This window comes from Carica papaya, chromosome 8, assembly GCF_054855325.1.
Source record: "Carica papaya isolate Zhongbai chromosome 8, ASM5485532v1, whole genome shotgun sequence".
Lineage (NCBI taxonomy): Eukaryota > Viridiplantae > Streptophyta > Magnoliopsida > Brassicales > Caricaceae > Carica > Carica papaya.
The window spans coordinates 386,088-409,119 of NC_142316.1; the positions used below are offsets into that span (position 1 = coordinate 386,088).

Consider the following 23,032-nt stretch of genomic DNA (forward strand, 5'->3'; position numbering starts at 1 on the left):
TTTGAATTCCACTTTTTAAATAAAATGGCTTTATCTATTTTTCCATTTTTTGGTATAGTGATATGATAATCTCTCAATATAATTTAATGAATAATAATGAGGACTAATATGAGGTCTCAGGATTGTACTGTATTACGTAATAAAGCTCAAATCTACATTATGTCTATGGGGGATGACTCACAACTAATTGTCTAATCAAATGAGAATAGTTCATTGGGTGCGGGCTGGCCGCGTGTGAAGTGGATTTAAACATTTGCTGTCCGTCGGCATTGGAAGTGAAGAAGAAGGGGAAGATTGTGGGGTGTACGAGCGCATGTTTAGCAATGCAATCAGCAAAGTATTGTTGCACGGGGGAGTATGGGAATCCGAAAACTTGTAAACCAACTTTGTTTGCTCATCTGTTTAAAGCGCTTTGCCCGAAGGCTTCTAGGTATGTTATCACTTTCTGCCCTCCAAAGTGACATATATGCATAAAGCATTATATATATATATATATATATATATATATACGTTTTTGAAGTTTAGTTCAAATGGGTTTACTTCAAATTGGTTTCTTTCTTTTGGTTTTCTAAGTGTAGGAGGAGTACTACTTGTATGATTTCAATGGTATTTTTTCAGAATTGTTAAACGATATAATCCCACGTCAATGCTGAATCTATACTTGGTTTATACAATATATAACTTGGTTTATAACAATATATATATATATGTATGTATATTTGAAGTTTACTTCAAATGGGTTTGCTTCAAAATTGGTTTATTTCTTTTGGTTTTCTGTGTAAGTGTAGGAGGACTACTAATTGTATGATTCTAATGGTCTTCTTTCAAGATTGTTAAAAATGATTAATCTCACTCAATACTGAATCTATACTTGGTTTATATAAGATATACAGGCTGCAAAGTTCATATATATATATATATATATATGTATATATGCATTTGAAGATCATTTCAATTTTTTTTTCTTCTTTGACACATCCAAAATTTCATTACTCTATTTACCCATATAGTAGAAATAATGGGATGTGTAACTATGATAGAACAATTTTCTATCACCTTCTTTCCTTGTACTTATAGTTTCTTCGATCTTATCGATTCACAACATTTAAGTTATAAAAAAGTTTATACTATAATTTTATTTTTAAAAAAGCAATGTAAATATATGTTCTAAAAAAAATATTATGTCTATTTCTAGTATAGTCCTACATGTAAAACAATGAGCGAGTTGTAACTCTTTGGTAACTCCAATTCCAATGCAAACTCGACAAACACATCCTGTTTGAACATGTATTATATATTGTGTATATATATGTATAGAAACAAGTTCTCGTTCTATGACAAATAGGAGATTGAAACCGAGGCCTATAAGGAAATTCTCAAAAGGGAATCATGAGTTGGGTGATGAAGGAAGATTCCCTTCCACTAACCAATAAAATGTAATGAGAAATGAGGGAAGCCATTGAAGTATATAAATAGTTATATGTATACGTAGATTATAATTATAATTAAGCAAGTGTAACGAAGATGGAGATGGAAGAGGCGCCAACTTATGCACCATCTATAGCAGTTCTAAATGTTCAAGAAATGGTAAGAAGAGACCCTCTTCATGTTCCCCAAAGATATATAAGAAGCGAAGAAGATAGACCTAAACTTTCTAAACCATCTCATCTTTCTTCTCAAATTCCTATCATCGACCTATCTTTGCTTGCGATTGGAGATAACGAAGAGCTTAGTAAACTTGATTTGGCTTCACAATCTTGGGGCTTTTTTCAGGTATTTAATTTTTTCTATGATAAACAATTCATCTATTTTTATGTAATAAGTAATTTTTTATTGTAAAGATAAAATAATATACAAAATTAGTTTCTAATTAACTGATACTCGATAGAATTCTAATTGTTTAAGTTATATATTGATCCAATTCTTTTGGAGACAAATCGAGTTTGATAATACCAATAGATTGAGAGTGATAAGTCTAATGACGGAGAAATTCACAAAATATGTTTTACATTTCTTATATATATAAAATATTTAAATTTCTCAAATCTAAGGAGACAAAAAAAAAATGAATCTAAGACTTAGTATGTGCACTTAAAAAAGTTTATCTAACTATCTACTGTTGAGAATTTACTTCAACAATAAATTTTTAGTTCATTTTTTCAAAACGAGCTATAGAACTTTTAAAACACCATGAATTTCACTTTTATAAGACAATAATATATTCGTTCTAGTTGTTCCATATGAACATGCCAATAATTACGTTGCCAGAGTGACCTCCAACAAATCATCTATGTTAAGCTTAAACTAGTTTGTTAGAGTTTTCTATCCAACTCACAAGTATTTATCAGGATCTCTCGAGTTGGTTTGAGAGTCTAGTTTCTTATAAGTCTCATCGAATCATGGAGTTAATACTTCAATTAATTTGGTAAATGCATGCAGGTGGTGAATCATGGAGTAGCAGAAGATATACTAAACAGTATGAAAAAGCTTTCAACTGAGTTTTTTGAACTCCCGATTAAAGAAAAAGAAAAGTATTCGATGCCCTTAAATGATATACATGGATATGGACATGCTTATGTTGTTTCAGACGAACAACTACTAGACTGGTCCGATGCACTCATGCTACTCGTCCATCCAACTAACTATCGCAAGATTCAATTTTGGCCAGTTAAACCAGACGGATTCAAGTAATTAACTTGTTAGTTATCAATTACTTTTAAACATATAATAATCAACTTAACATGTTTACATGCATGCATGCAGAGAAATTATCGAATCATACTCCAATGGAATAAGAAAAGTAGCTGAACAACTATTAGTTTCATTCTCATTGATAATGGGAATGAAACAAGATGTTATCCTTGGAATGCATAAAAAATTAGTACAAGCTTTACGTATCAACTATTATCCTACCTGTTCCATACCAGATCAAGTGTTGGGGATAAGTCCTCACTCTGATACTAGCACCATAACCATACTCATGCAAGATGATGATGTAGCTGGTTTGCAGATTCGACATAATGAAAATTGGGTTTCAGTAAACCCAATTCCAAATGCTCTAGTTGTTAATGTTGGAGATGTGCTTGAGGTAAATATATATATATATATATATATATATATATATATATAATTAATAATCTCAATTACAGTATTGGTTTAAAAACATTGGGCAATGGGTTCATATCGATGATCATTTACTATAGATATGGAGTAATGGCAAATACAAAAGCGTTGAACATAGAGCTATTACAAATGAGAAGATTACAAGAATATCTTATGCATCATTCTTGTTACCGCATGATGATGTAGATATTGAACCATTAGATCACATGATAAATCCACAACGACCTATTAAGATTTACAAGAGAGTCAAGTATGGAGAATATTTAAGGAGTTCAATGAAAAGAAAGATGGAGGGAAAAGCACACGTTGACATGGCAAAATATTGACTCATATATTTATTAACATAATCTATATTATTGTTGGATATTTTAAGTAAAATGGTTATTTCACTTCTACTTTTCAGATAAAATAGTTTTATCTCTTTTTGTATTCTCTGGTAGATCGATACGATATTCTTTCCTTATAGTGGTTTCAGGATTGTGTTGTTTCATGTAATAAGGTTCAAATTTATATTATTTCTACGGAGACGTCCAACAACTAATTGCTCGATCAAATGCTATGGTTTGTAGCTATTTAGACATTTAACAAATACTTATAGGAAAAAAAATGAAATATCATCCACATCAATGCAGGAGTAATATTCTACACCGATAAAGGAACTAAAAAATAAAGGAGGTTCATGTACAACATAGTATCCATCAAGATTCTTAAGTTACGTGTGTCAAAGCATGAGCTACCAAGTGTAAACTTCAATATTTAAATCCATCACATAAAAAAAAATAAATTCATCTAGTAGTAAACTCATTTCAAATAGTGAGTTGATTGTCATCTCACGAGATTAACCACTTGTTGGGAGTCTCCTTCAATTTGTACATGTGAAAGACCAATTCACGAGATAACTTGTAAGCCAAAAATCATCATTTATGATTCAGTTTACTTAGCAACTCATAGTACTGTATGAAAAATTACAACTTAAAATCACCTAAATAAGCCAAATATGTGAAAGCTTCCGTGTGTGAATAAAAATTATTATAGTAGTAACAGTGTTTTTTACAAATCGATCACGTTACATATGGTAATATTATTATTACTGTAATCTAAATATATTTTTATTTAAGCATCCATTAAGGTCAAACATATTTATCCACTTATTAGGAGAAGACAAACTTCTTCTTCCTCTAAACACTAAAAGAATCAATTTAAAATTATTAAATAAAATTACTACTAATTCTTTTCATCTTAATTCTCTTAGATTATATATATATATACACACGCGCACGCGCGCATATATGTAAGAAAAGTATAAATTCAAGTGCTTATTGAAAATATTTATAACGAAAACTAGAACTCTAAAAGAAAGAAAAGAAGAATTTACTCAAAATCACAAGTTATTTGTATCTATTAAAGAGTTTTATTTTTTATTTTTATTTTACGAGTCAAAAAAATAATTTACTAAAATATGTTACTAAAACATGGGTGCGTTTAATATAAGTAAGATATATTTGATAACGAAAATGGTCGTACTATATAAACATATATAAAGTAATAATAAAATGAAAAGATAATATTTCATAACGAAGAATATAATTACTAGGGATAAACCCTCTTTGATTATTAAGGAGTCATGAAGCCATCATCATGAAATTTTTAGTCAATTAAGATATAGATATAGATATATATATATATACATATACATATATGTAAACTTATTTGACTTTTTTTTTAATATTAAATTTGCTTACATCTAGAAGTTTTTTCTTTTTTCAAAAGAAAATTTTAAATTGACAAACTTGAAAATTTTCAAACCATTGCATATATGTCCTCATGATTACTTCATACATACACATATATATATGTATATATGCATATATATATATGATTAATATTTTAACAAAATTTCAATAACTTATTCTAATTAAGTTTTAATAAACAATTCTTTGTTTCTTTTAATTTAATTAAAGCGTAGCAACCACGCTTGAGAAACCTCACGCGCTTTCCCCGTTTGAGGTTTCCACGATTTACGCCCTTATAAATTCCCCGTTCCTGCTTCCTTCTTACTTTCGTGCGCTCTTACTTTTCTCTGTCGTCTCTCCGATTCTCTCTCACCAGTTCCCGTTCAGTCTAATTAGGGTTTTCCTTTTTCACTGATTTCTCCGTTCCATCTTCTCGTAAATCGACGGAATTAGGAGAGAATTTTTCGGTGGGGGGTCTTCTTTTTCGTTTAACTCAACCGATGGAGTCGATAAGGCCATCTTATTGGTGCTACAGATGTAACCGGTTCATCCGGATCCGAGTCCGACCCAGAGAATCCATCCTCTGTCCCAACTGCGGGGCTGGATTCGTTGAGGAAATCGAAACTCCGTCTCGATCTCCTCTTCACCACCGACTTCCAGCCGCCGACGCAATGTACGTCCCGAACCAGGACCCGAGCCCCGGTCTGAGTCCAATCCCGAGCCCAAGATTTCGAAGAACACGAAGGGCAGGCGGAGACCGCTCACCTTTCAATCCTGTAATCGTGCTTCGGGGCTCTACCGGTGATAACGGCGGCGGAAATGACGGAACAGCCGGAGAAAGAGGAAATTTTGAGCTTTACTACGATGATGGAATCGGGTCGGGTCTGCGGCCTTTACCATCCAGCATGTCAGAGTTCTTGATGGGTTCTGGGTTTGACCGACTCCTTGATCAGTTAACTCAATTAGAGGTCAATGGAGTCAGCAGATTCGAGCACCCACCGGCTTCCAAGGCTGCAATAGAGTCCATGCCAATGATCAAGATTCTTCAGAGTCATGTGTCGACGGAGTCGTATTGTGCAGTCTGCAAGGAGCCCTTTGAGCTAGATACAGAGGCGCGGGAAATGCCATGTAAGCATGTTTACCATTCGGATTGCATTCTCCCGTGGCTCTCTCTTCGGAACTCTTGTCCAGTTTGCCGCCATGAGTTGCCTACAGATGTGAATAGAAATGGCAGGAACGTGGGAGAATCCGATGATGGGGTTAGAGATGAGGAGACGGTCGGGCTGACAATATGGAGGCTACCTGGTGGTGGGTACGCCGTGGGGAGGTTTAGTGGGGGAAGAAGAGCAGGGGAGAGGGAGTTGCCCGTTGTTTTTACAGAAATGGATGGTGGGTTCAACACTCCTGGTGCTCCCAGGAGGATTTCTTGGGTGCCAAGCGGGGGAAGATCGCGAAACAATGGTGGATTAAGGCGTGCCTTTCGCAGTTTCTTTTCATTCTTTGGGAGGCTTGGGAGAAGTTCAGCTTCTCATTCGCCTTCTGAATTCGGTTCATCGAGAAGAAGTCGATCAATTTCCATTTTTGGCAGATCATCTAGGAGGCGGAGTGAAGCTTGGAATGTGGATGATGACAGATATTGAATGTTTTATGTAGTATTTTTGGTTATTTAGGGTCTTCTGCTGATATTATAATTGTTTTTGTCTTCCTCTGAAGAAAGGGAAAAAAACGAACATTTGTAAATTTTATGATTCAGTTACTGTATATAATAATACTTTGAGGAAGAAGTGAGCAACCACTGAGTTTCATTTCTGTCCAAGACAAATTTTGTTTTGCTGGTAGTTATGGATATGGAAGAAGTTGACCTAGACGATGTTAATGAAGAGGAAAGCTCTGCGCTTTAGAAGTTGAGGTACAACTCCACGTGTGGAATTGGTCATTTTCTTAATTTAGACTCAAACGAATTCAAGTTTTGATTTTTGTATTAATTACATGTTTCATGCTTGCTTTATTTTACTGTAACTTTTTGGTAGCACTTACCATTTTGGTAATCCATAGTTAATGCAAATTTTGAGTTTATTTAATGGCATAGACTCTGTTCGTCGGCATCTATGATTGTTGTGTTTCTTTCTGGTGTACTCGAGTTGTAATTTCAATAGCTCAATACTGTGTTCTACCATGTTCAGTCGTTGTCTCTTTTGAATTTTAGGTAGCGTGTGGATGGTTTGTAAACTTAAAATGATTATCCAATTATTCATCGTCTGCGTAACTTGGAATGGGAATATGGGGCCGCAGTCGTTAATGCTAATAATAGAGAGCTTGTAACATTTATAGAGGGTGATGATTGTTATCTGCATATATTTGGTTTTCTGTGTTTTAAAGGGTTTTCAGTGGAAAGTTTGAGCAATCCCATTTGGAATTTGTGAAGTTACTCTAGTACTGTAGAAGGAGGAGAAATTCAGAAGCCTTTTGGAATTCCCTTTTGGCTTATCTGTTTAATTTACTGATTGGTTGAACCATGACTATTTTACATGCTCTAATCATCTTTATTGTCCTAGAAAATTCTGTGCAAATGGAGCATATATTTGATACAGCTCACTACATATTCTTCCAGAGAGACAACTTCTAAGGTCCTTGTTTATGAAAAAGATATGATGATAAACATTTCATAATCTTTTTATGGATCTATATTCGTTTTTGCATGATATGGATCCGTAAAAAAGATACTTGTGATATACTGTTTGCAGAAGAGTTCTGTGGCCAAGGTGGTTAAACTATTATGGTGAGAATGTTACCTGGAATTTGTAATGACCTTTGGTTGTGTCCTATGGTGTTGGATTACAGTAATTGTAACCACTATCATGTTCATCCATTTCTCCTCCATGTATACATGATATGTATGTATATCATGGTCTTTACCTTGAAGTTTTTGATATCGAGTTTTGATGTTTAGTTTGCTCAGTCGAGATACCTTAATTGCTGTCTTGGATTTTCGGATAAATGTTGAAGCAGAAAAAAAGCTTGTATCTACAAGTGCTTTCAAAATCCCAGATGATTATATAGTTCGAACCGCAAGTTGGTACTAGCACAGAAGAAAGAAATGTAAGATATATTGACTTTGAGTTTATAAAAATTAGCTTTGTTGGATAAGTCATGTTGTCTTGTTGGGACCACTCTTATCCATGACATCCACAGGATTCTTGAGTCCCTACGTTGCCTTATCCATTCATATAGTTTGTGATATATATATATATATATATATGTAATTTTCTTTGCATAACAAATTGCAGATCTGAACGTGATACCATCAATGGCTTCTTTGCATACTTTGTGTGGTGTGAATACTTGGAAGCAATCAGCAGTAGCAGGATTCCATGGACCACAATCAGTTCCCAGATTGAATGTGAAGCAGGCGAGAAAGAAGAGATATTGTACAGTTGTAGCAGCTGTTGGAGATTTATCAGCCGATAGTACAACCTATCTGCTTGCCGGTGCTGCTACTGTTGCCTTGCTCGGAACTGCCTTTCCAGTCCTCTTCTCCCGCAAGGACCTGTAAGTCTAACATTTCCCTTATTTCTGCTCTTCCTGTGTTGATTCAATTTTAGTCCCATCCAACAAATATCTGGTTGTATGATGGTCCACGGCAGATGTCCAGAATGCGATGGAGCTGGGTTTGTTCGGAAATCCGGAGCAGCCTTGAGGGCAAATGCAGCTCGTAAGGACCAGGCTCAAATAGTTTGTCCCCGTTGCAACGGCCTCGGAAAACTAAACCAAATCGACAAATAAACTCCTCTCTGTTGTTGTCAATTATTAGGCATAAACAAACTCATCTGATGTAAAATTTGTATTCTCCTCTGCATACACCTCAGTTTCTTTCTTCTTTTGCTTGTATAAATCTCCGGATGCTTGTCAAACATGTCTTAATTCCTCGAATGCATAGTTATAATCAGTTTCGACGTGCTTTTCTCTTTTGTCAAAGATAGAATTTGGTAGTAGTGATATTCTGCTTCTGCTGGACATCGAAAGGATTTCCTTTCGTTTTCGGATTTTCATCGAAGGAGACTATTTTTAAGAAAGATTCAATCATTGATAGAGATCAGTTTGAAGTCGGGCAATATAATTAATATCTATAACCCGATTTCGATAAGATTATTTGGTTGCTCGGTTGCAGATGAACAATTATAATAAAGTTAATCACATCATATTATAGTAATCACGATTAAAAAATTAATCTATACAATAACAAAAGCATCGAATTCTAATGATACGATGCTATTTCATCGTAGAATTTATGCTTAAAATAAACAATAAAAATGTTATAATATTAAAATACTCGAGCACCATGTAATTTAATATTTAAATTTAGAATAAAATTTTCTATTTTCTTTAACCTACTTCGTTAAGTATACTTTTGTATATATTTTTTATCTTAATCTATCTACGTATATATTTTTTTATATCTTTTAGTTGAATTTTTTCTATTCTAAACTATTCGGGAGAAGTTAAAACGTCATTCAATTTATATTACTTAATAATAAAATCCATTTTCTATCTTCCAGTTCGTCATTTTTATACTACATAAAAAAAAAATAATATCAAATTTTCTTATCATATCACATTGATCAGATTCTCATGTTACAGTCATTTTCATAACATATTAGCTTTAACTCTATGTGGAATCTAATAAACTTTGTGCTATAATTTATCATATAATCTATACAAATATAAATAACGTATTGCAGTAAGGTTTTACTTCCATTATGCTAAAAACTATCTCAATAATTATTGCATATATAATAATTGTTGTCACTTCAACGTTAATCATTTTAGGAAAGTATAAAATCTTCGGTAAAAAGTAAATGTTGAACTAACACTTCTCGTGTCAGAAGATTAAAAACAAAAAAAAACTTTTTCGAACTAGTAGTAAAAGCTTAAGAAATATTAGCTCCTAATGAAGTTATTTATGTTCGTGCTAATGATATCGAACAATTTTCTTATTTCAAGAATCTTATTTTACTTTTTAGTGTGAAAGTAGTTCTCATTCACAGTGATTACGTTAAATGAATTTTTTTACAAAATTTTTTACGGGTTATTTTTTAGTATATATAAGAATACGTTAAACAAAATAATTTTGTTAGAAACAACAAAGAGAAATAAAAATCTTTAAAAAAAAGTGGGCAATTTTGTAAAATGTCAAAAGTTGAGGTATGAAAATAGAAATAAGCAAAAAGAAGAAGAAATTGAAGGTGGTTGTTAACGTGTGTTCCGTATGTCCAAAAACCGACAACGCCATGCATTGATTCTGGATGTAGATCTGATTCTCTTGAGAGAAAAAGAAAAAGAAAATCAATTAGATCGATGCAGGAAGTTTCTTGGCGCGGAGTTCAGAGATTTTTTTACAGTGAGATTCTTCAATCTTTGTCGCCGGAAAACCCACACCCGCACTCGAAATTTCTCTGTTCAAATCAACTCGTTTCAGCTCCAGAGAAATATAGAAGAAGAAAACTCTCAGTCGTTTCTCTCTGCACTTCTTCTGTATATATATATATTAGTTCCATGAAGCTTCATCTTCTTCTGTGCCGTTTTATCTCATTCAGATTTCCCAAATCACTTTGTTATCATTCTCTGCTTCTCTTGTTTGAAATACAGGCAAGCTTCGCTGTCTTCGAGACTCTGATCTTCCCGCTGAAAACCCAGCTAATCCCATCTGGATCCGTACCCAGATCCCCAAACAAGCTCAGCTTTCGCCATAACGTCAGCCTCACAGTGTCTCTCACCGTCGGAACTCCTCCACAGAATGTCTCCATGGTTCTCGACACCGGCAGCGAGCTCTCTTGGCTTCCCTGCAACAAAACCGGAAATCACCCAACTATTTTCGACCCGACTCGATCATCTTCCTACTCCCCAATCCCCTGCTCCTCCTCCATCTGCACCAACCGTACCCGGGACTTCTCCATTCCCACTTCCTGCGACTCTGATAATCTCTGCCACGCCGTTCTTTCTTACGCCGACGCCTCGTCCTCCGAAGGAAATCTCGCTTCCGATGTTTTCCAAACCGGGAGCTCTGGTATTTCGGGTTTGGTTTTCGGGTGCATGGACTCGGTCTCCAACTCAAACTCGGATCAAGACTCAGTCAGTGCAGGTCTAATGGGTATGAATCGTGGATCATTGTCCTTCATTTCTCAAATGGGTTTCCAGAAATTTTCGTACTGCATCTCCGGTACCGATTTGTCTGGTCTTTTACTGCTCGGCGATGCAAATTTCACGCGGCTCCTCCCATTAAATTACACTCCATTAATCCAAATATCAACCCCATTGCCGTACTTCGATCGGGTCGCTTACACAGTTCAGCTCCAAGGAATCAAAGTCTCCGACAAGCTCCTTCCATTACCGAAATCTGTACTCGTACCAGACCATACCGGAGCGGGTCAAACCATGATCGATTCAGGAACCCAGTTCACCTTCCTACTCGGTCCGGTCTACACTGCTTTGAAATCCGAGTTCTTGAATCAAACCAGTGGGGTTCTAAGGGTTTTAGAGGATGAAAACTTTGTGTTTCAAGGTGCCATGGATTTATGTTATCTCGTTCCATTGAATCAACCGATTCTTCCCCGGTTACCTCCCGTGACTTTGGTGTTTGAAGGAGCCGAAATGATCGTATCGGGCGACCGGGTTTTGTATCGGGTAGCGGGTCAAGTAATGGGAAATGATTCTGTGTTTTGCTTCACATTTGGAAACTCCGATCTGTTAGGTGTGGAGGCGTACGTGATTGGCCATCACCATCAACAGAATGTGTGGATGGAGTTTGATCTGGAGAGATCAAGGATCGGTCTGGCCCAAGTACGGTGTGATTTGGCTGGACAGAGATTTGAGATGGGACTTTAAGCCGTGTGATTAAGTCGAGGTCGTACTAACGGACGGCTTGATTTGTTTTGGCTTGCAAACATCCCACGTGAGATCATCTACACTAAGTAATAATAATAATTCAAGGCCATTTAGATCGTGAATTTGTAGTGGTGTAAGTAACGGTGGTGGCCCACATGATCGGACGGCCATTAGTTAATGAGAAACTAAACGAATTAAGATAAAGAGCAAAATTAATGAAAGGTAATTAAAAAAAGTAAAAAGTGTAATGAAAGGTAATTTAAACGCTCGTTACATTTTAAATATATATATTTTAGTATAATTTAATGTATTATAGATCAAATTATAGTAAGTGTCAAATATCGAGAATTAACTTGATAATATGCTCTATAATAATAAATGCAACTCTAACGACCGAGAGCTACCAGTCAAGTAAATAAAAACTTAAAAATGCAATGAAATTAAAAGAGTTAAGTGTTTTGCAAATGCAATTTCTATAGAGGTTCGACTACCCACGTGCACCTATATTTTCTTCTACGTTATTGCTTGAGTATTTCGTTAAACTTTAATAAGTTTTTTTTTACAAATGTTAGTCTGTAGTGTCTATCTCACTTTCACAAGTGATTCCTCCTCTTACACAGAGTTTCTTTCTCTCTTACAATATTTTTTTTACTATTTCGCAAGAGCTTCTAATTCCCTTTTACAAGAATTTCATACGCTTTTTTATAAGAGTTTCATATCTCTTTTACAGAAGGTTTCTTTCTCTTACACGAGAGTTCTTGACTCTTTCTCAAAAGTTCTCTTTTCACAAAGGTTGAACTCCCTACCTCAATGATTCCCTACGTCCTTTCTTGTAACACCTAAAAGATATACATTCAGATATTTACAATAGATTTTATCTTGTACAATAGATAGACAAGATGAGTACAAACTTTTTCTTGTGAAGAATAGATAAACCAGTTGAGTGAAAGTTTTTCTTCTTTAAAAATTAAATGAAAAACTAGGAAGGCTAAAATTTGTGCTCGAGAGTAAAGGTAAAAACTTTTTACTCAAGATTCATTTTTTCTGCTCACAAAGTCGTAATAAATGTAATAAGTGAGTGACAGAATTTTGTCGTATTTTCTGTTTTAAGCAAAACATTTTATATGATGAATGGATCATTACATTATAATTTTTTTATTGCATAAGTAAAAAGAATTCTGCATGGTGAAGAAATCATCACATCACATTCTTTACTTCCATTCAGACCAATTTTATCATTCAGAATACTTTATTGACAAAGCTCTTTTCAGTTATATTTGTAGTACGAAAGTTTATTTTTATTTAATATGTTAATAAATACGATTCTGTATAATCACATCTCTGAGCACAAAGGGGAATACCTTAAGTGTCTTGTATGTTATGAGATAATTCAGTGGATTACTTTCCAAACCGTAGAGATGATGCATTTAAATCTTGGTTGTGTTTGAAGATGTGTTTTAGGCAAATCATGTCAAAAATTACACAATTTTTAACTTAACATTTTTAATATGATGTAGTTAATTTGTCTGTATCATTACTATTTCCAACAAATATATTAATTAATTGTAACATAATGAATTGTAATTTAATTTTATTGATTTTTTTTAAAAAAAATGGTCACATTATCATTCATTAAAAATCCATTACAGTCCTCTCAAGGGCAAAGGCCTCCCATATATGAAATTCTAAATGGGAATGAGCCTCCCTCGCGAGTCTGTGCGCATGTACATTGGAATTCGTATGGGCCCAACTAATAGATATATCAAGCCTATTGGCTAAAAGATCTCGACAATTTGTTGTGATGAAAGAAAACTCGAAACAATCCTCTTCACCAGCCCCTGATGCTCATACAACTTTATGGGCATCCATTTCAAGAATGCCAGGACCCTTGCAGTTTGCACAGATGAATTGGAGCACAGAGCGGCACCCCAATAGTTCCGCCAAATAAGCATAACAACATCCCGAGATCCATCCTTGAGAAAGCCTTGATGATGATACTCTCGAAGTTTCGAATAATCTCTATAAAACCACCCTCTGCAAGATCACTAAAAACGACTTCATCCATATTACACTTCCAAATACAAGGGGGATGGGGCTACCAATGGGTTTGTGCGATTCTCATGCTCTGACCCAGGACAAGTCCACCAATTCTCATGTCATGTGCCTGTTTCCACTCCTGAAGGTATTTGTGCAACAGGCTAACCGTGTATGATCCGCGAAAATTCTTCTTAACCATTGAGCCTCGTTTCGCTCATACCATAGACGCCATAACAAACAGAGAGACTCCTCCACATAACTCGTCAGCTGGGAAATAAACAACAATTCTATCCAACCCCTCATATTATCTGGAACTGTTTGAAGTTGAGTCTACCCCCATGCCTGCCAACAACCTATGGCCTTAACATAATGGAAAAATACATGACTTGGGATCTCCACTTGCCCACAACGACAACAACCAGCCAGAATATCAATGCCTTTCCTCTGCAACCTGGATTTCACTGGGAGAATATCATTCATGAGATGCCATGTAAAGTTTCTCACTTTCGGGGACAGTTGTAAGCTCCACAATCTCTTCCAAGCTCTCTATGTTGCCTGCCCTTGAGGTGTATAAGTTCCCATCAACAATTGGTATGTCGATTTAACTGAGAATTTTCCATCCTCTATAAGACTCCATATGGCCATATCTTCCCTGTTTTTAACACCCAATGGTATACTTAATATAATGTTGGCCTCTTCATCCATAAATAAACCCCTAACAAGCTCCTTATTCCATCCCCGACCATTCTCATGTAGGAGCCCATTAACTGTCAAATCCTCTCATCCTTCTAAACATAGACTACGGACATAAAAATCATTTTAACGCGGCAACCAAGGATTAGCCAATACTTTAACTCCATTTCATGTACCTATAATCCACTACAAGCCATTCCGCACCACATCAATTGTGGCAAATAAACTCTGTCATGTGAAACTTGGTTTGGATCTTAGTTCCCTTTGTAAGAAATCACCTTGTGGAAAGTACTTGGCCTTAAGCACTCGGGAGACCAAAGCACCTGATGTTGGTAAATCCGCCAACATTATTTAGCTAGCAGAGCTAAGTTGAACTCATGTAACCACTTAAAGCCCATTCCCCCCTCGGCCTTACTTCTGCACAATGCATCCCATGACATCCAATGAAGGGTCCTACCACCATTTGCTTTGTTCCTCCACCAGAAATTGTTCATCATTCGTTGGAGCTCGTTACAAAACAAAACATGGATCTGAAATACGCCCATACAAAAAGTCAGCAGTGCTTACGCGACCAAGCAAAGCAGAACTTCCTTATCCGCCCTGGAGAGAAACATGTTATCCCACCCGCTCAAACGAGCACTAAGAGCAGTTTTAAGGAAACTAAATATGCTTCTCTTACTTCGTCCCATCAGAAAAGGCAGACCTAGGTACCTATCATGATCCATACATTTATGAACCCCTAGTGTTGTGTTCAGGCCACCGCGGAGGTTTTGAGGAGTATTCGAACTGTAGAAAATGGTTGACTTTAGATAGTTTATAGCCTGCCCCAAGGCCTGCTCATATTGTAATAGAAGGTCTCTCACAACCCTGCATTCCTCAACACTTTCCCTGAAGAAAAACACGAAATCATCTACAAAAAAAATATGGAAAATGTTAGGACTCTATCGGCACACCTGCATCCCATGTAGGTCAACCATAGCTTTTGCCCTCCGGAAGAGCTCCGAAAGGCTCTCCGCACATAAAATGAAAAGATAGAGAGAAAGAGGATCCACTTAACGAAGTCCCTGTTTGGGAGTAATTGGACCTAGAGAAACACCATTTGGACAAATTCGGTATGTAACCGACGACACGCACTACATCAGGAGCCGAACCCATTTCTCTGCAAACCTCAGCCTTAACAACATTGCTTCCAAGTAATCCTACTGAATGTGATCATATGCCTTGCTAATATCAATTTTCAGTGCCATGTTAACTCGTTTTCATCGACCAACCATCTTCATACTATGAATTAATTCAAAAGCTAACAGAATATTATCCATCATCATCCTTCCAGGAACAAAAGTCGACTGCGATTCAAAGATAATGGCTGGGATGATACCATGCAGTCGATTTGCCAACACTTTTGCATAAATCTTGTAAACAACATTACACAGAGAGATCAGCCGAAGTTTGCGAATCGTTTTCGGATTTTTCGACTTTAGAATAAGGATAACATTGGTCTCATTTGCCTGCTCAAGGAAAACACCTCGGGAAAACCAGTTCTAACAATGGGAGATGAGCTCAGGACCCACAATATGCCAAAACTTCTGATAGAAATAAGGATTCATACCATCAGGCCTGGGAGATTCATCAGGGTGCATTTGAAAAGTAGCTACCTTGATTTCTGCTATTGTTAACGAAGCAAACAAAGTTGCATTCATCTGGTCCGAGACTCTGTTATCTATTAGGTACATAACTTGATCACAGTTCCCCTATAGTGTTGAGAATAGGTCCGAAAGTACATTACCACATGGTCATGCATCTTCTGTTTATCCCTGATCCACAACTCGTCCTCCCCTCTAAGCATGCTTATAGTGTTGCCCCTTCTCCATACTGTATCCTGACGATGAAAATACTTAGAATTACGGTCATCATGTTGCAACCAAAACTTCTTTACCCTCTGTTTCCATACTGCCTCCTCCTGTTCCAGAAGGCTTAAGAACTCCTCATTCAATTGTATAAGCTGTTCCATGGTGCCTGGTGAACTATGCTTTCTGGCAGCCAATATTTGACGATAAAGTTCCTTTTTCTGCTCCCTAAATCTTCCACCATGCGCACCACCCCAACTCTAGATAGCTTTGCCAAATGTGGTTATTCGCTGCATTATATGCTCCGACTCAGCATCCATCCACCATGTCCTAACAACTCTTTCAATATCTGAGTTCAATAACCAAGCATTCTCAAACCTAAATTGCTGAGGGCCTGAAGAGCTGGTTTCAGCAACACATGTCAATAGAATGGGAGAATGGTCAGACGTCGGGGCTGTCAAATTTACTAGTCGTGCTTGTGGAAAGCGAACCAACCAATCATTAGTAACCACACACCTATCAAACCGCTCCCGAATGGTCTGAGTACGGCATTTCCAATACCAAGTGAATCGATAACCCCTACAGGGGAAGGTCTCGATGGCTGCAGCAGGCACGTAGATTATTTTATCGGATGTAAAATTAGTAATTCTTTTATAATTTTATTAAAAATATTTTAAAAAAAGTATATTCGTAATAAAACTAAATTATAACAAAAGATTTATAACTCAATCACAAACAAATTTATAATCTTATAAATTCAAAAAAAAAATATGTAATTCAATTATAATTGAACTCATACTTCAAATATTAAAATTCTAACTTGCTTGAGAGAAAATCAAAAAGAGCATTTGGGTAGAATGGGAAACAACGGTAGCCGGTCACCAGCCTTCACACTTTACCATTTCTTACAAGAAACGAAAGAACCTTAAAAACCGGAAAGAGAAAATTGGAAAGAAAAAAAAAAGAGAGAGAAAAATAAAGAATTCGCCTCCCGGGGAGACGCCGTCGTTTCAACGCCGGTGACTCCATCCCACTGTTCCCTTCCTCCTGAACCTGAACTTTCTGGAAGACGATGAACCGAACCTTCAAATTCTCTCTGCCTGTAGCCGTGGTCGTTTTGGCCATCGCCTTCATATACTTCTCAACGGTCTTCATTTTCATAGACCGCTGGTTTGGTCTCATGTCTTCCCCTGGGATCATGAACGCCGCCGTTTTCACCGCCGTTGCCCTCATGTGCGTATCTAACTACGTCGTCTCCGTGCACACGGATCCGGGCCGGGTCCCCTCCACTTACATGCCGGATATTGAAGATTCGGAGAATCCTATCCATGAGATCAAGCGCAAGGTAACCGCTAATGACACTTTCTTTTTATACCTATTCTCTGAAATTTTTGTATTATTCCTTTTTAAGACAACGTTTCGAAACTTTTTGTGGTGTTTATTGTCATGAAAAGTCGCTTCATTATGGACGATCTTCATTTTGTTTCCAAACTTTGCATTTTCTCCGTGCTGCATGTCTCTTTTTTCTTCTTTTTCTCTGTTTCAGAGAAGATTATGAGTGCATTTTTTGTACTAATTGAAGTTATTTGGTGATTTTCTTTTATGTTCTTTTATGGAATTTGTATGCATAGTTTGATGTTAGACCGTCATTGAAGAAAAACTGTTGAGAACAGCTTCATTGCTGCACTGGTGACCTTCTTCTGTGTGAGCTGGCCATCGACCAGAAATTAACTGATGTTGCATGTATTTTTGTCTTGTAGCTCAGTTTTGGAGATCAATCATTAGCTCTAAATTTTTGGTTATCTTTGTATGATTGTGATTGAATTGGATGGAAATGAACTAATTTGGTAATTGAAAGGAAATGAGATACACCTAATAACATGTTGAATGGTTTGGAGTCAATAAATTAATCTTGTCTAGTCAGGCCAATTTTAGTCAAAAAAACTGGAATAAGTTTACTCATGAAGGTTAAAATATGTAATCAGAGGGAGTGGTTTTGAAATTGTGCAACTTTTGTACTCTCAGGAATGAAGGTCAGTGGTATGTGATACTATAAGGGGCGTTTCTACCTCATTTGATGAAACACTTCATTCACAGGGAGGATCTGTCATTTTCTTTGTTGGAAACGCTTCATCTATGCTATGCTTAGCGTAATTTCATGTTTCTTACTTGCATTATTCATCTCAAGCATGAGAAAAGTCGTTATTTTGACTCTTTATTGTATTGGATGAGATGCTACCTTCTATTGTTGTTTACGCTGAATGGATGGTAGTTCTTCATTCAAGTACTTTGGTTATGTTTTCTTGGACTTTGGACTTTTTGTCATCTTCGCCCTTCGTTATTTTCTTCCTTCTTTTCCAATTATTGCCTAAAAGCATAAAGTCAATGTCATTATTAATTTCTTCTATTGCCACATTGAGTTGGACATTTAAATTTGGAAGAGAGGAAATCAGAAAGGTTTTATTTGCCTAGAATTTTGATCTTTTCTATTGTGATTTTCTTTTCTGTTTTAGTTTTCTTAACGTAGGAAGAGAAGAAATCAAAGGTTTTATTTTGTTGATTAGGATAGCTAACCTTGTGCTTTGTGTTAGTGCATAAAGTCCTCATGCAAGTTTGCATTGAAATCCATTTCTAGATCAAATGGAAACTGTTCTTGATTGCCATTAAGCTTCAACTATAGAAATAGAGAGGCTCTTAATTCCAGTTAAAGTTGCAGAACCTACAACTTCCATTACCATACTGGAATCTGAATTTTTTTATTTTTGCATCTCTCTGTCTCTAATCTTCCGTATATCTTCTAAAATGCTTGATATTGATTGTTCATGCTTATAAGACATATCATTGTTTGCATTAGCGAAATTTGTCTGTTAGGTTCTGTGAGGTGTCTAGGTGAAAGTATTGGCATCTGACTTCTGATTTCTTGTCAATACCATGCTATTTTCTTTTAGCTGCATTTCAGAAATCTGCTATCTTCTTAATAATGAATCTTGATTGTAGCTTTTTGAATATTCTTTATCTCTTTAATATCTCTGCAGGGAGGCGACCTGAGGTTTTGCCAAAAGTGTTCTCACTTTAAACCTCCCCGTGCTCATCATTGTCGTGTTTGTAAAAGATGTGTTTTAAGAATGGTATAGTTGATCTCTGTCATGATTCACACCTTATGTTAAGTGTCATGTGTAATTTTTAAAGTGCTGCCTCTTGGTTGTCAGGACCATCATTGCATTTGGATAAATAACTGTGTTGGCCATGCAAACTATAAAGTCTTCTTCGTCTTTATTGTGTATGCGGTGATTGCATGCATCTACTCCCTGGTAAGTTTACGATCTTTTTTTAGTGGCCGGTGCTGTGTGCACTTCCATTTGCAGTACATGCTTCCTTTTCATAGCCGTTCTAATAAATATAAGTTAGTGCAGAATTTAAACTTCTGCTGGTTGGTGTTTTACTTTATTTGGCCACCTGGATACTCCTGAACTGGTAGTTCAAGACTTTACCATCTTCTCTGTGTTTAAACCCTCAGGTTTTGCTTCTGGGCAGTCTGACTGTTGATACTGGAAAGGATGAGCAGCAGATGGACTCTTTCAGAACTGCATATGTAAATATTGGGGCTGGTTGACTTTTGTTTGATCAAAATTAAACATCCTCATGTTTTGATAATTTTTACCATTTCCAGGTCATTTCTGGACTCTTGCTCGTCCCCTTGAGCATTGCATTAAGTGTTCTTCTAGGCTGGCATGTGTATCTCATCTTGCACAACAAGACAACAATTGAGGTTATTAATTTTTATTTCCACATCAGGCTGATTGTCCTTTCATTCTAGAATTAGGACTATATAAAAATATATATTGAAGTAATAGGACTATATTGTTTTAATCAATTTCTAAAGTCAATCATGAATTTGGCAGTACCATGAAGGGGTGAGGGCCATGTGGCTTGCAGAGAAAGGCGGGCAGGTCTATAAGCATCCATATGATATTGGTGCCTATGAGAATCTGACAACAGTAAGATCCACGTCTTTCCTTACCTCCTTTGGTAACAGATCTCAAATATGCTGTAGTTAATGTTAAAGATTTATCTTGGTAAGGTTGCATTAGCTCCTGCTTTTATTCTCTTGATTATGCAAGCCTGTTTTTCATCAGCATATGACTGCTAGCTGCCCCGATCATTTAGCAGGTTACCAGTGAGCATTTGAGTTGCAAAATCTTGTTTTTTCTCCCTTAATGATTTGGCTGCCCTTGTAACAAAGCTGATGGTATGGGTGGAAATGTCCTGTGTGTGTCGTAACAATCTTTCTGGGTGGATATCTCCTTGTGTTCATGGTTCTACACGGATAACAACATATTATATGACCACCTAGCTTTGTAATTGTATATTATGCCTTTCTTTTATGGGTTTGCAAATGTGGAGACAGAACAGGGAAAGCAAATTATGTACAAGACTCTGGTTGATCAATGATGCCATGCTGTGGGAGGGCTTAGTTTCTTTAACATATGTTCTGACCTAGGCTCAGTTCTATTTTATCAGTACTATTATGGAAACTCTAGTTGGTTCTTCTTCTGGGCTTTCTTTCTTGTTTTGCCTATACCTAATTAAGGTTTCTTGCTGCCATCTTCTCTATGCCGGTTGAACATTCTCCAGTTTCAGATTCAAATAGTTGTTTTCTTATGTGCTTTTTTACAAATTTATGTTGCAGTAAAGGGTTTCATTTGACTTTCTTTCAGGTGCTGGGTCCAAACATCCTATGTTGGATATGCCCCACATCAAGACATACTGGTTTTGGTCTCCGCTTTCGCACAGCCTTCGATAGTATTGCTGGTTCATCTGTCCCCAAATGAAGGCTTGGTGTCGATATTCATGTGAGGCATTGCGGTGGTTATCAGTGTCTGGGTTGCAAAAGAGCAGATTTTTGTGATAACCTCTGGCTGTACCATTCCAAGTGTTCTAAATTTTTACTGCACTGGCTTCCACTACGGTAGTTTAGCAAGAGAAGGAAACACCTTTTGTTTCTTCATTTGTTGCAGGATGTTTAGGCCTTTAAGAAACTGTTTGCTGCAAGCAAATTTTCCGGGGAATTATGTGAGAGGGAACAATAGCAAATCAACCGATGAAGCAGTTAGGAGGATGCTATACCGGTGGGTCTTCCGTTTCTTTATTTTCTTTTTTCTCCTTAAATTTTGACATTTCTGTACCTAGTTTGTTGGATATTTTTTGCAGTTGATACATGTACAAAGAGGGATCAGGAGAATCCCAGGTCACAATGAAAAATGTAAAAAAGAAGGATACTTGAAAAGAAAAGAGGTAACTGTTTTAACTTGAAAATGTGAAAAATGAAGTGTACATTTTCCTGTTCTTTTTCTTTTCTTCCTTTCCTCAAAGCTTTAAATGTATCATCATGAACGGTTACAACATCGGCTGATGTCGGAACGGACGGTTCGGATACATTTTAAGAGAACTTCAGTAATTTTTTTCTGATCCAACTCCGAAGCAGTGGATATAGTATTTGATGTATGATATTCAGTGTAGATCTAGCTTCTTAAATACATTAGCATTGTAGTATTGTTTAGTACTGATTTATTCCTCGAGAATTAAAAGGCATTCTCGAATCATGTTTCTCGAAATCCCTAAACAAGATCACTAAAACACAAGCATGTAAAGGAGATGGATTTCAGGGTAATGTTCATGAGAGATCTTCCTTTGTAAATTATAAAGGAGAAATTTCAGTATATTGCTAGGATTGTTGGAGATCCCATATGGGGTGGAGACTTACAAACATCTAATATCAAACCAAATATATAGATAATTCATAAGGGGATATACAAGAACACAATAAATCATAAGCAAAGATTAATTCCCAAGTTGTAATTAAGTGCAAAGTATAGACAAGTGAGGGAAGGATAGAGAGATTATAAATTTGATTTCGTAGAGGTTCGACCCAATTTTGTGCATAACTTATCTCCTCAAGCTAACAACTTTGGAAGTTTTCACAAGTTTCTCAAAGGCTTGTCTTCCTAATATGCCAAACTTTATTCCTCACAATTCGCTTGTCTAAGGTGCATAGTTTCGTAACTTACAAACATTGGTTTTAAGGTGTTTAACTTCAAAAGTTTAACCGTTTTTTCAAGTACTTAATTTCATAGGATTCCTCTCTTCATGAAGGTTTAGATGGGAAAGACAATGACGGACACTCGACATGCAGACCTTCACTTTTTTTTTTTATGTTCTTCACTTTAACGTAACTGACGTCGATAACAGACTGTTTTATTTATTGTTTTAAACTTTTAAAAATATGAAAATGAAATATTTATACAGAAAGATTATAAATTTGATTTTATATAGTGCATAAGTTATCACCTCAAGCTAACAATTTTGAGAAGTTTTCACAATTTTCTTCAAACTTTATTTCTTACAAATCACTTGCCTAAGGTACATACTTTCATAACTTACAAACATTGGTTTTAAGGTGTCCCAACTTCAAAAGTTCAAGTGTTTTTTTAAGCACTTAATTCCCAAAGAGGTTTTTCCTACCTCTTCCTTACAAATTTTTAACAATACGAAATTGAAATATTTAAATTTTTTTATCATAAAAAATAATTAATAAAAAAAAAATTACACCGTGCCCGTGATAGACAACAAAGTGGTAAACCATCAGTTGACTTGATCAATGACTCGTTAATTATGTAATTACACATTTGATATTAAAAAATACAAACTATTTCGCGA

The 23,032-nt window shown here is 36.0% G+C and overlaps 4 protein-coding genes and 1 pseudogene across 5 annotated transcripts; all 5 read left to right on the top strand.

The window, feature by feature from the left end:
• Positions 1 to 1,290: 1,290 nt before the first annotated feature.
• On the top strand, positions 1,291 to 4,179 carry LOC110807534 (protein LATERAL BRANCHING OXIDOREDUCTASE 1-like). Its single transcript, XM_088209709.1, has 4 exons — positions 1,291 to 1,773; positions 2,440 to 2,687; positions 2,764 to 3,124; positions 3,204 to 4,179. The coding sequence occupies exons 1-4, from the start codon at positions 1,525 to 1,527 to the stop codon at positions 3,447 to 3,449; spliced, it is 1,104 nt and encodes a 367-aa protein (XP_088065835.1). The 5' UTR covers positions 1,291 to 1,524; the 3' UTR covers positions 3,450 to 4,179.
• Positions 4,180 to 5,165: 986 nt separating this feature from the next.
• On the top strand, positions 5,166 to 6,937 carry LOC110807546 (E3 ubiquitin-protein ligase RDUF2 pseudogene; annotated as a pseudogene).
• Positions 6,938 to 8,119: 1,182 nt separating this feature from the next.
• On the top strand, positions 8,120 to 8,815 carry LOC110807547 (uncharacterized). Its single transcript, XM_022032694.2, has 2 exons — positions 8,120 to 8,405; positions 8,501 to 8,815. Exons 1-2 carry the CDS (start codon positions 8,164 to 8,166, stop codon positions 8,637 to 8,639), a joined length of 381 nt encoding a protein of 126 aa, XP_021888386.1. The 5' UTR covers positions 8,120 to 8,163; the 3' UTR covers positions 8,640 to 8,815.
• A 1,311-nt stretch (positions 8,816 to 10,126) lies between these two features.
• Positions 10,127 to 11,860, top strand: PCS1 (Eukaryotic aspartyl protease family protein). The gene is made up of 2 exons (XM_022032676.2): positions 10,127 to 10,388; positions 10,503 to 11,860. The coding sequence occupies exons 1-2, from the start codon at positions 10,212 to 10,214 to the stop codon at positions 11,736 to 11,738; spliced, it is 1,413 nt and encodes a 470-aa protein (XP_021888368.2). The 5' UTR covers positions 10,127 to 10,211; the 3' UTR covers positions 11,739 to 11,860.
• Positions 11,861 to 17,234: 5,374 nt separating this feature from the next.
• LOC110807548 (DHHC-type zinc finger family protein) lies at positions 17,235 to 21,789 on the top strand. 2 transcript variants are annotated; one of them, XR_002538492.2, is made up of 8 exons: positions 17,235 to 17,660; positions 19,351 to 19,443; positions 19,525 to 19,626; positions 19,833 to 19,907; positions 19,986 to 20,084; positions 20,218 to 20,313; positions 21,034 to 21,444; positions 21,527 to 21,789. XR_002538492.2 is itself a non-coding variant. In XM_022032695.2 (7 exons), exons 1-7 carry the CDS (start codon positions 17,388 to 17,390, stop codon positions 21,145 to 21,147), a joined length of 852 nt encoding a protein of 283 aa, XP_021888387.2. In that variant the 5' UTR covers positions 17,235 to 17,387; the 3' UTR covers positions 21,148 to 21,789. The 2 variants fall into 2 exon arrangements, 1 of the variants encoding a protein (XP_021888387.2); XM_022032695.2 differs by having other exon boundaries at positions 21,034 to 21,789.
• Positions 21,790 to 23,032: the final 1,243 nt, after the last annotated feature.

What these genes read in the sequence shown, in the direction of transcription:
- LOC110807534 (XM_088209709.1), top strand. Translation starts at nt 1,525, where the DNA reads ATGGAGATGGAAGAGGCGCCAACTTATGCACCATCTATAGCAGTTCTA. An exon ending in AATCTTGGGGCTTTTTTCAG is followed by an intron (nt 1,774 to 2,439) that starts GTATTTAATTTT and finishes AAATGCATGCAG; the next exon opens with GTGGTGAATCATGGAGTAGC. An exon ending in ATATATATATATATATATAT is followed by an intron (nt 3,125 to 3,203) that starts ATATAATTAATA and finishes CATTTACTATAG; the next exon opens with ATATGGAGTAATGGCAAATA.
- LOC110807547 (XM_022032694.2), top strand. Translation starts at nt 8,164, where the DNA reads ATGGCTTCTTTGCATACTTTGTGTGGTGTGAATACTTGGAAGCAATCA. An exon ending in CTCTTCTCCCGCAAGGACCT is followed by an intron (nt 8,406 to 8,500) that starts GTAAGTCTAACA and finishes GGTCCACGGCAG; the next exon opens with ATGTCCAGAATGCGATGGAG.
- PCS1 (XM_022032676.2), top strand. Translation starts at nt 10,212, where the DNA reads ATGCAGGAAGTTTCTTGGCGCGGAGTTCAGAGATTTTTTTACAGTGAG. An exon ending in TTTCTCTCTGCACTTCTTCT is followed by an intron (nt 10,389 to 10,502) that starts GTATATATATAT and finishes TTTGAAATACAG; the next exon opens with GCAAGCTTCGCTGTCTTCGA.
- LOC110807548 (XM_022032695.2), top strand. Translation starts at nt 17,388, where the DNA reads ATGAACCGAACCTTCAAATTCTCTCTGCCTGTAGCCGTGGTCGTTTTG. An exon ending in TCCATGAGATCAAGCGCAAG is followed by an intron (nt 17,661 to 19,350) that starts GTAACCGCTAAT and finishes ATATCTCTGCAG; the next exon opens with GGAGGCGACCTGAGGTTTTG. An exon ending in AAAGATGTGTTTTAAGAATG is followed by an intron (nt 19,444 to 19,524) that starts GTATAGTTGATC and finishes CTTGGTTGTCAG; the next exon opens with GACCATCATTGCATTTGGAT.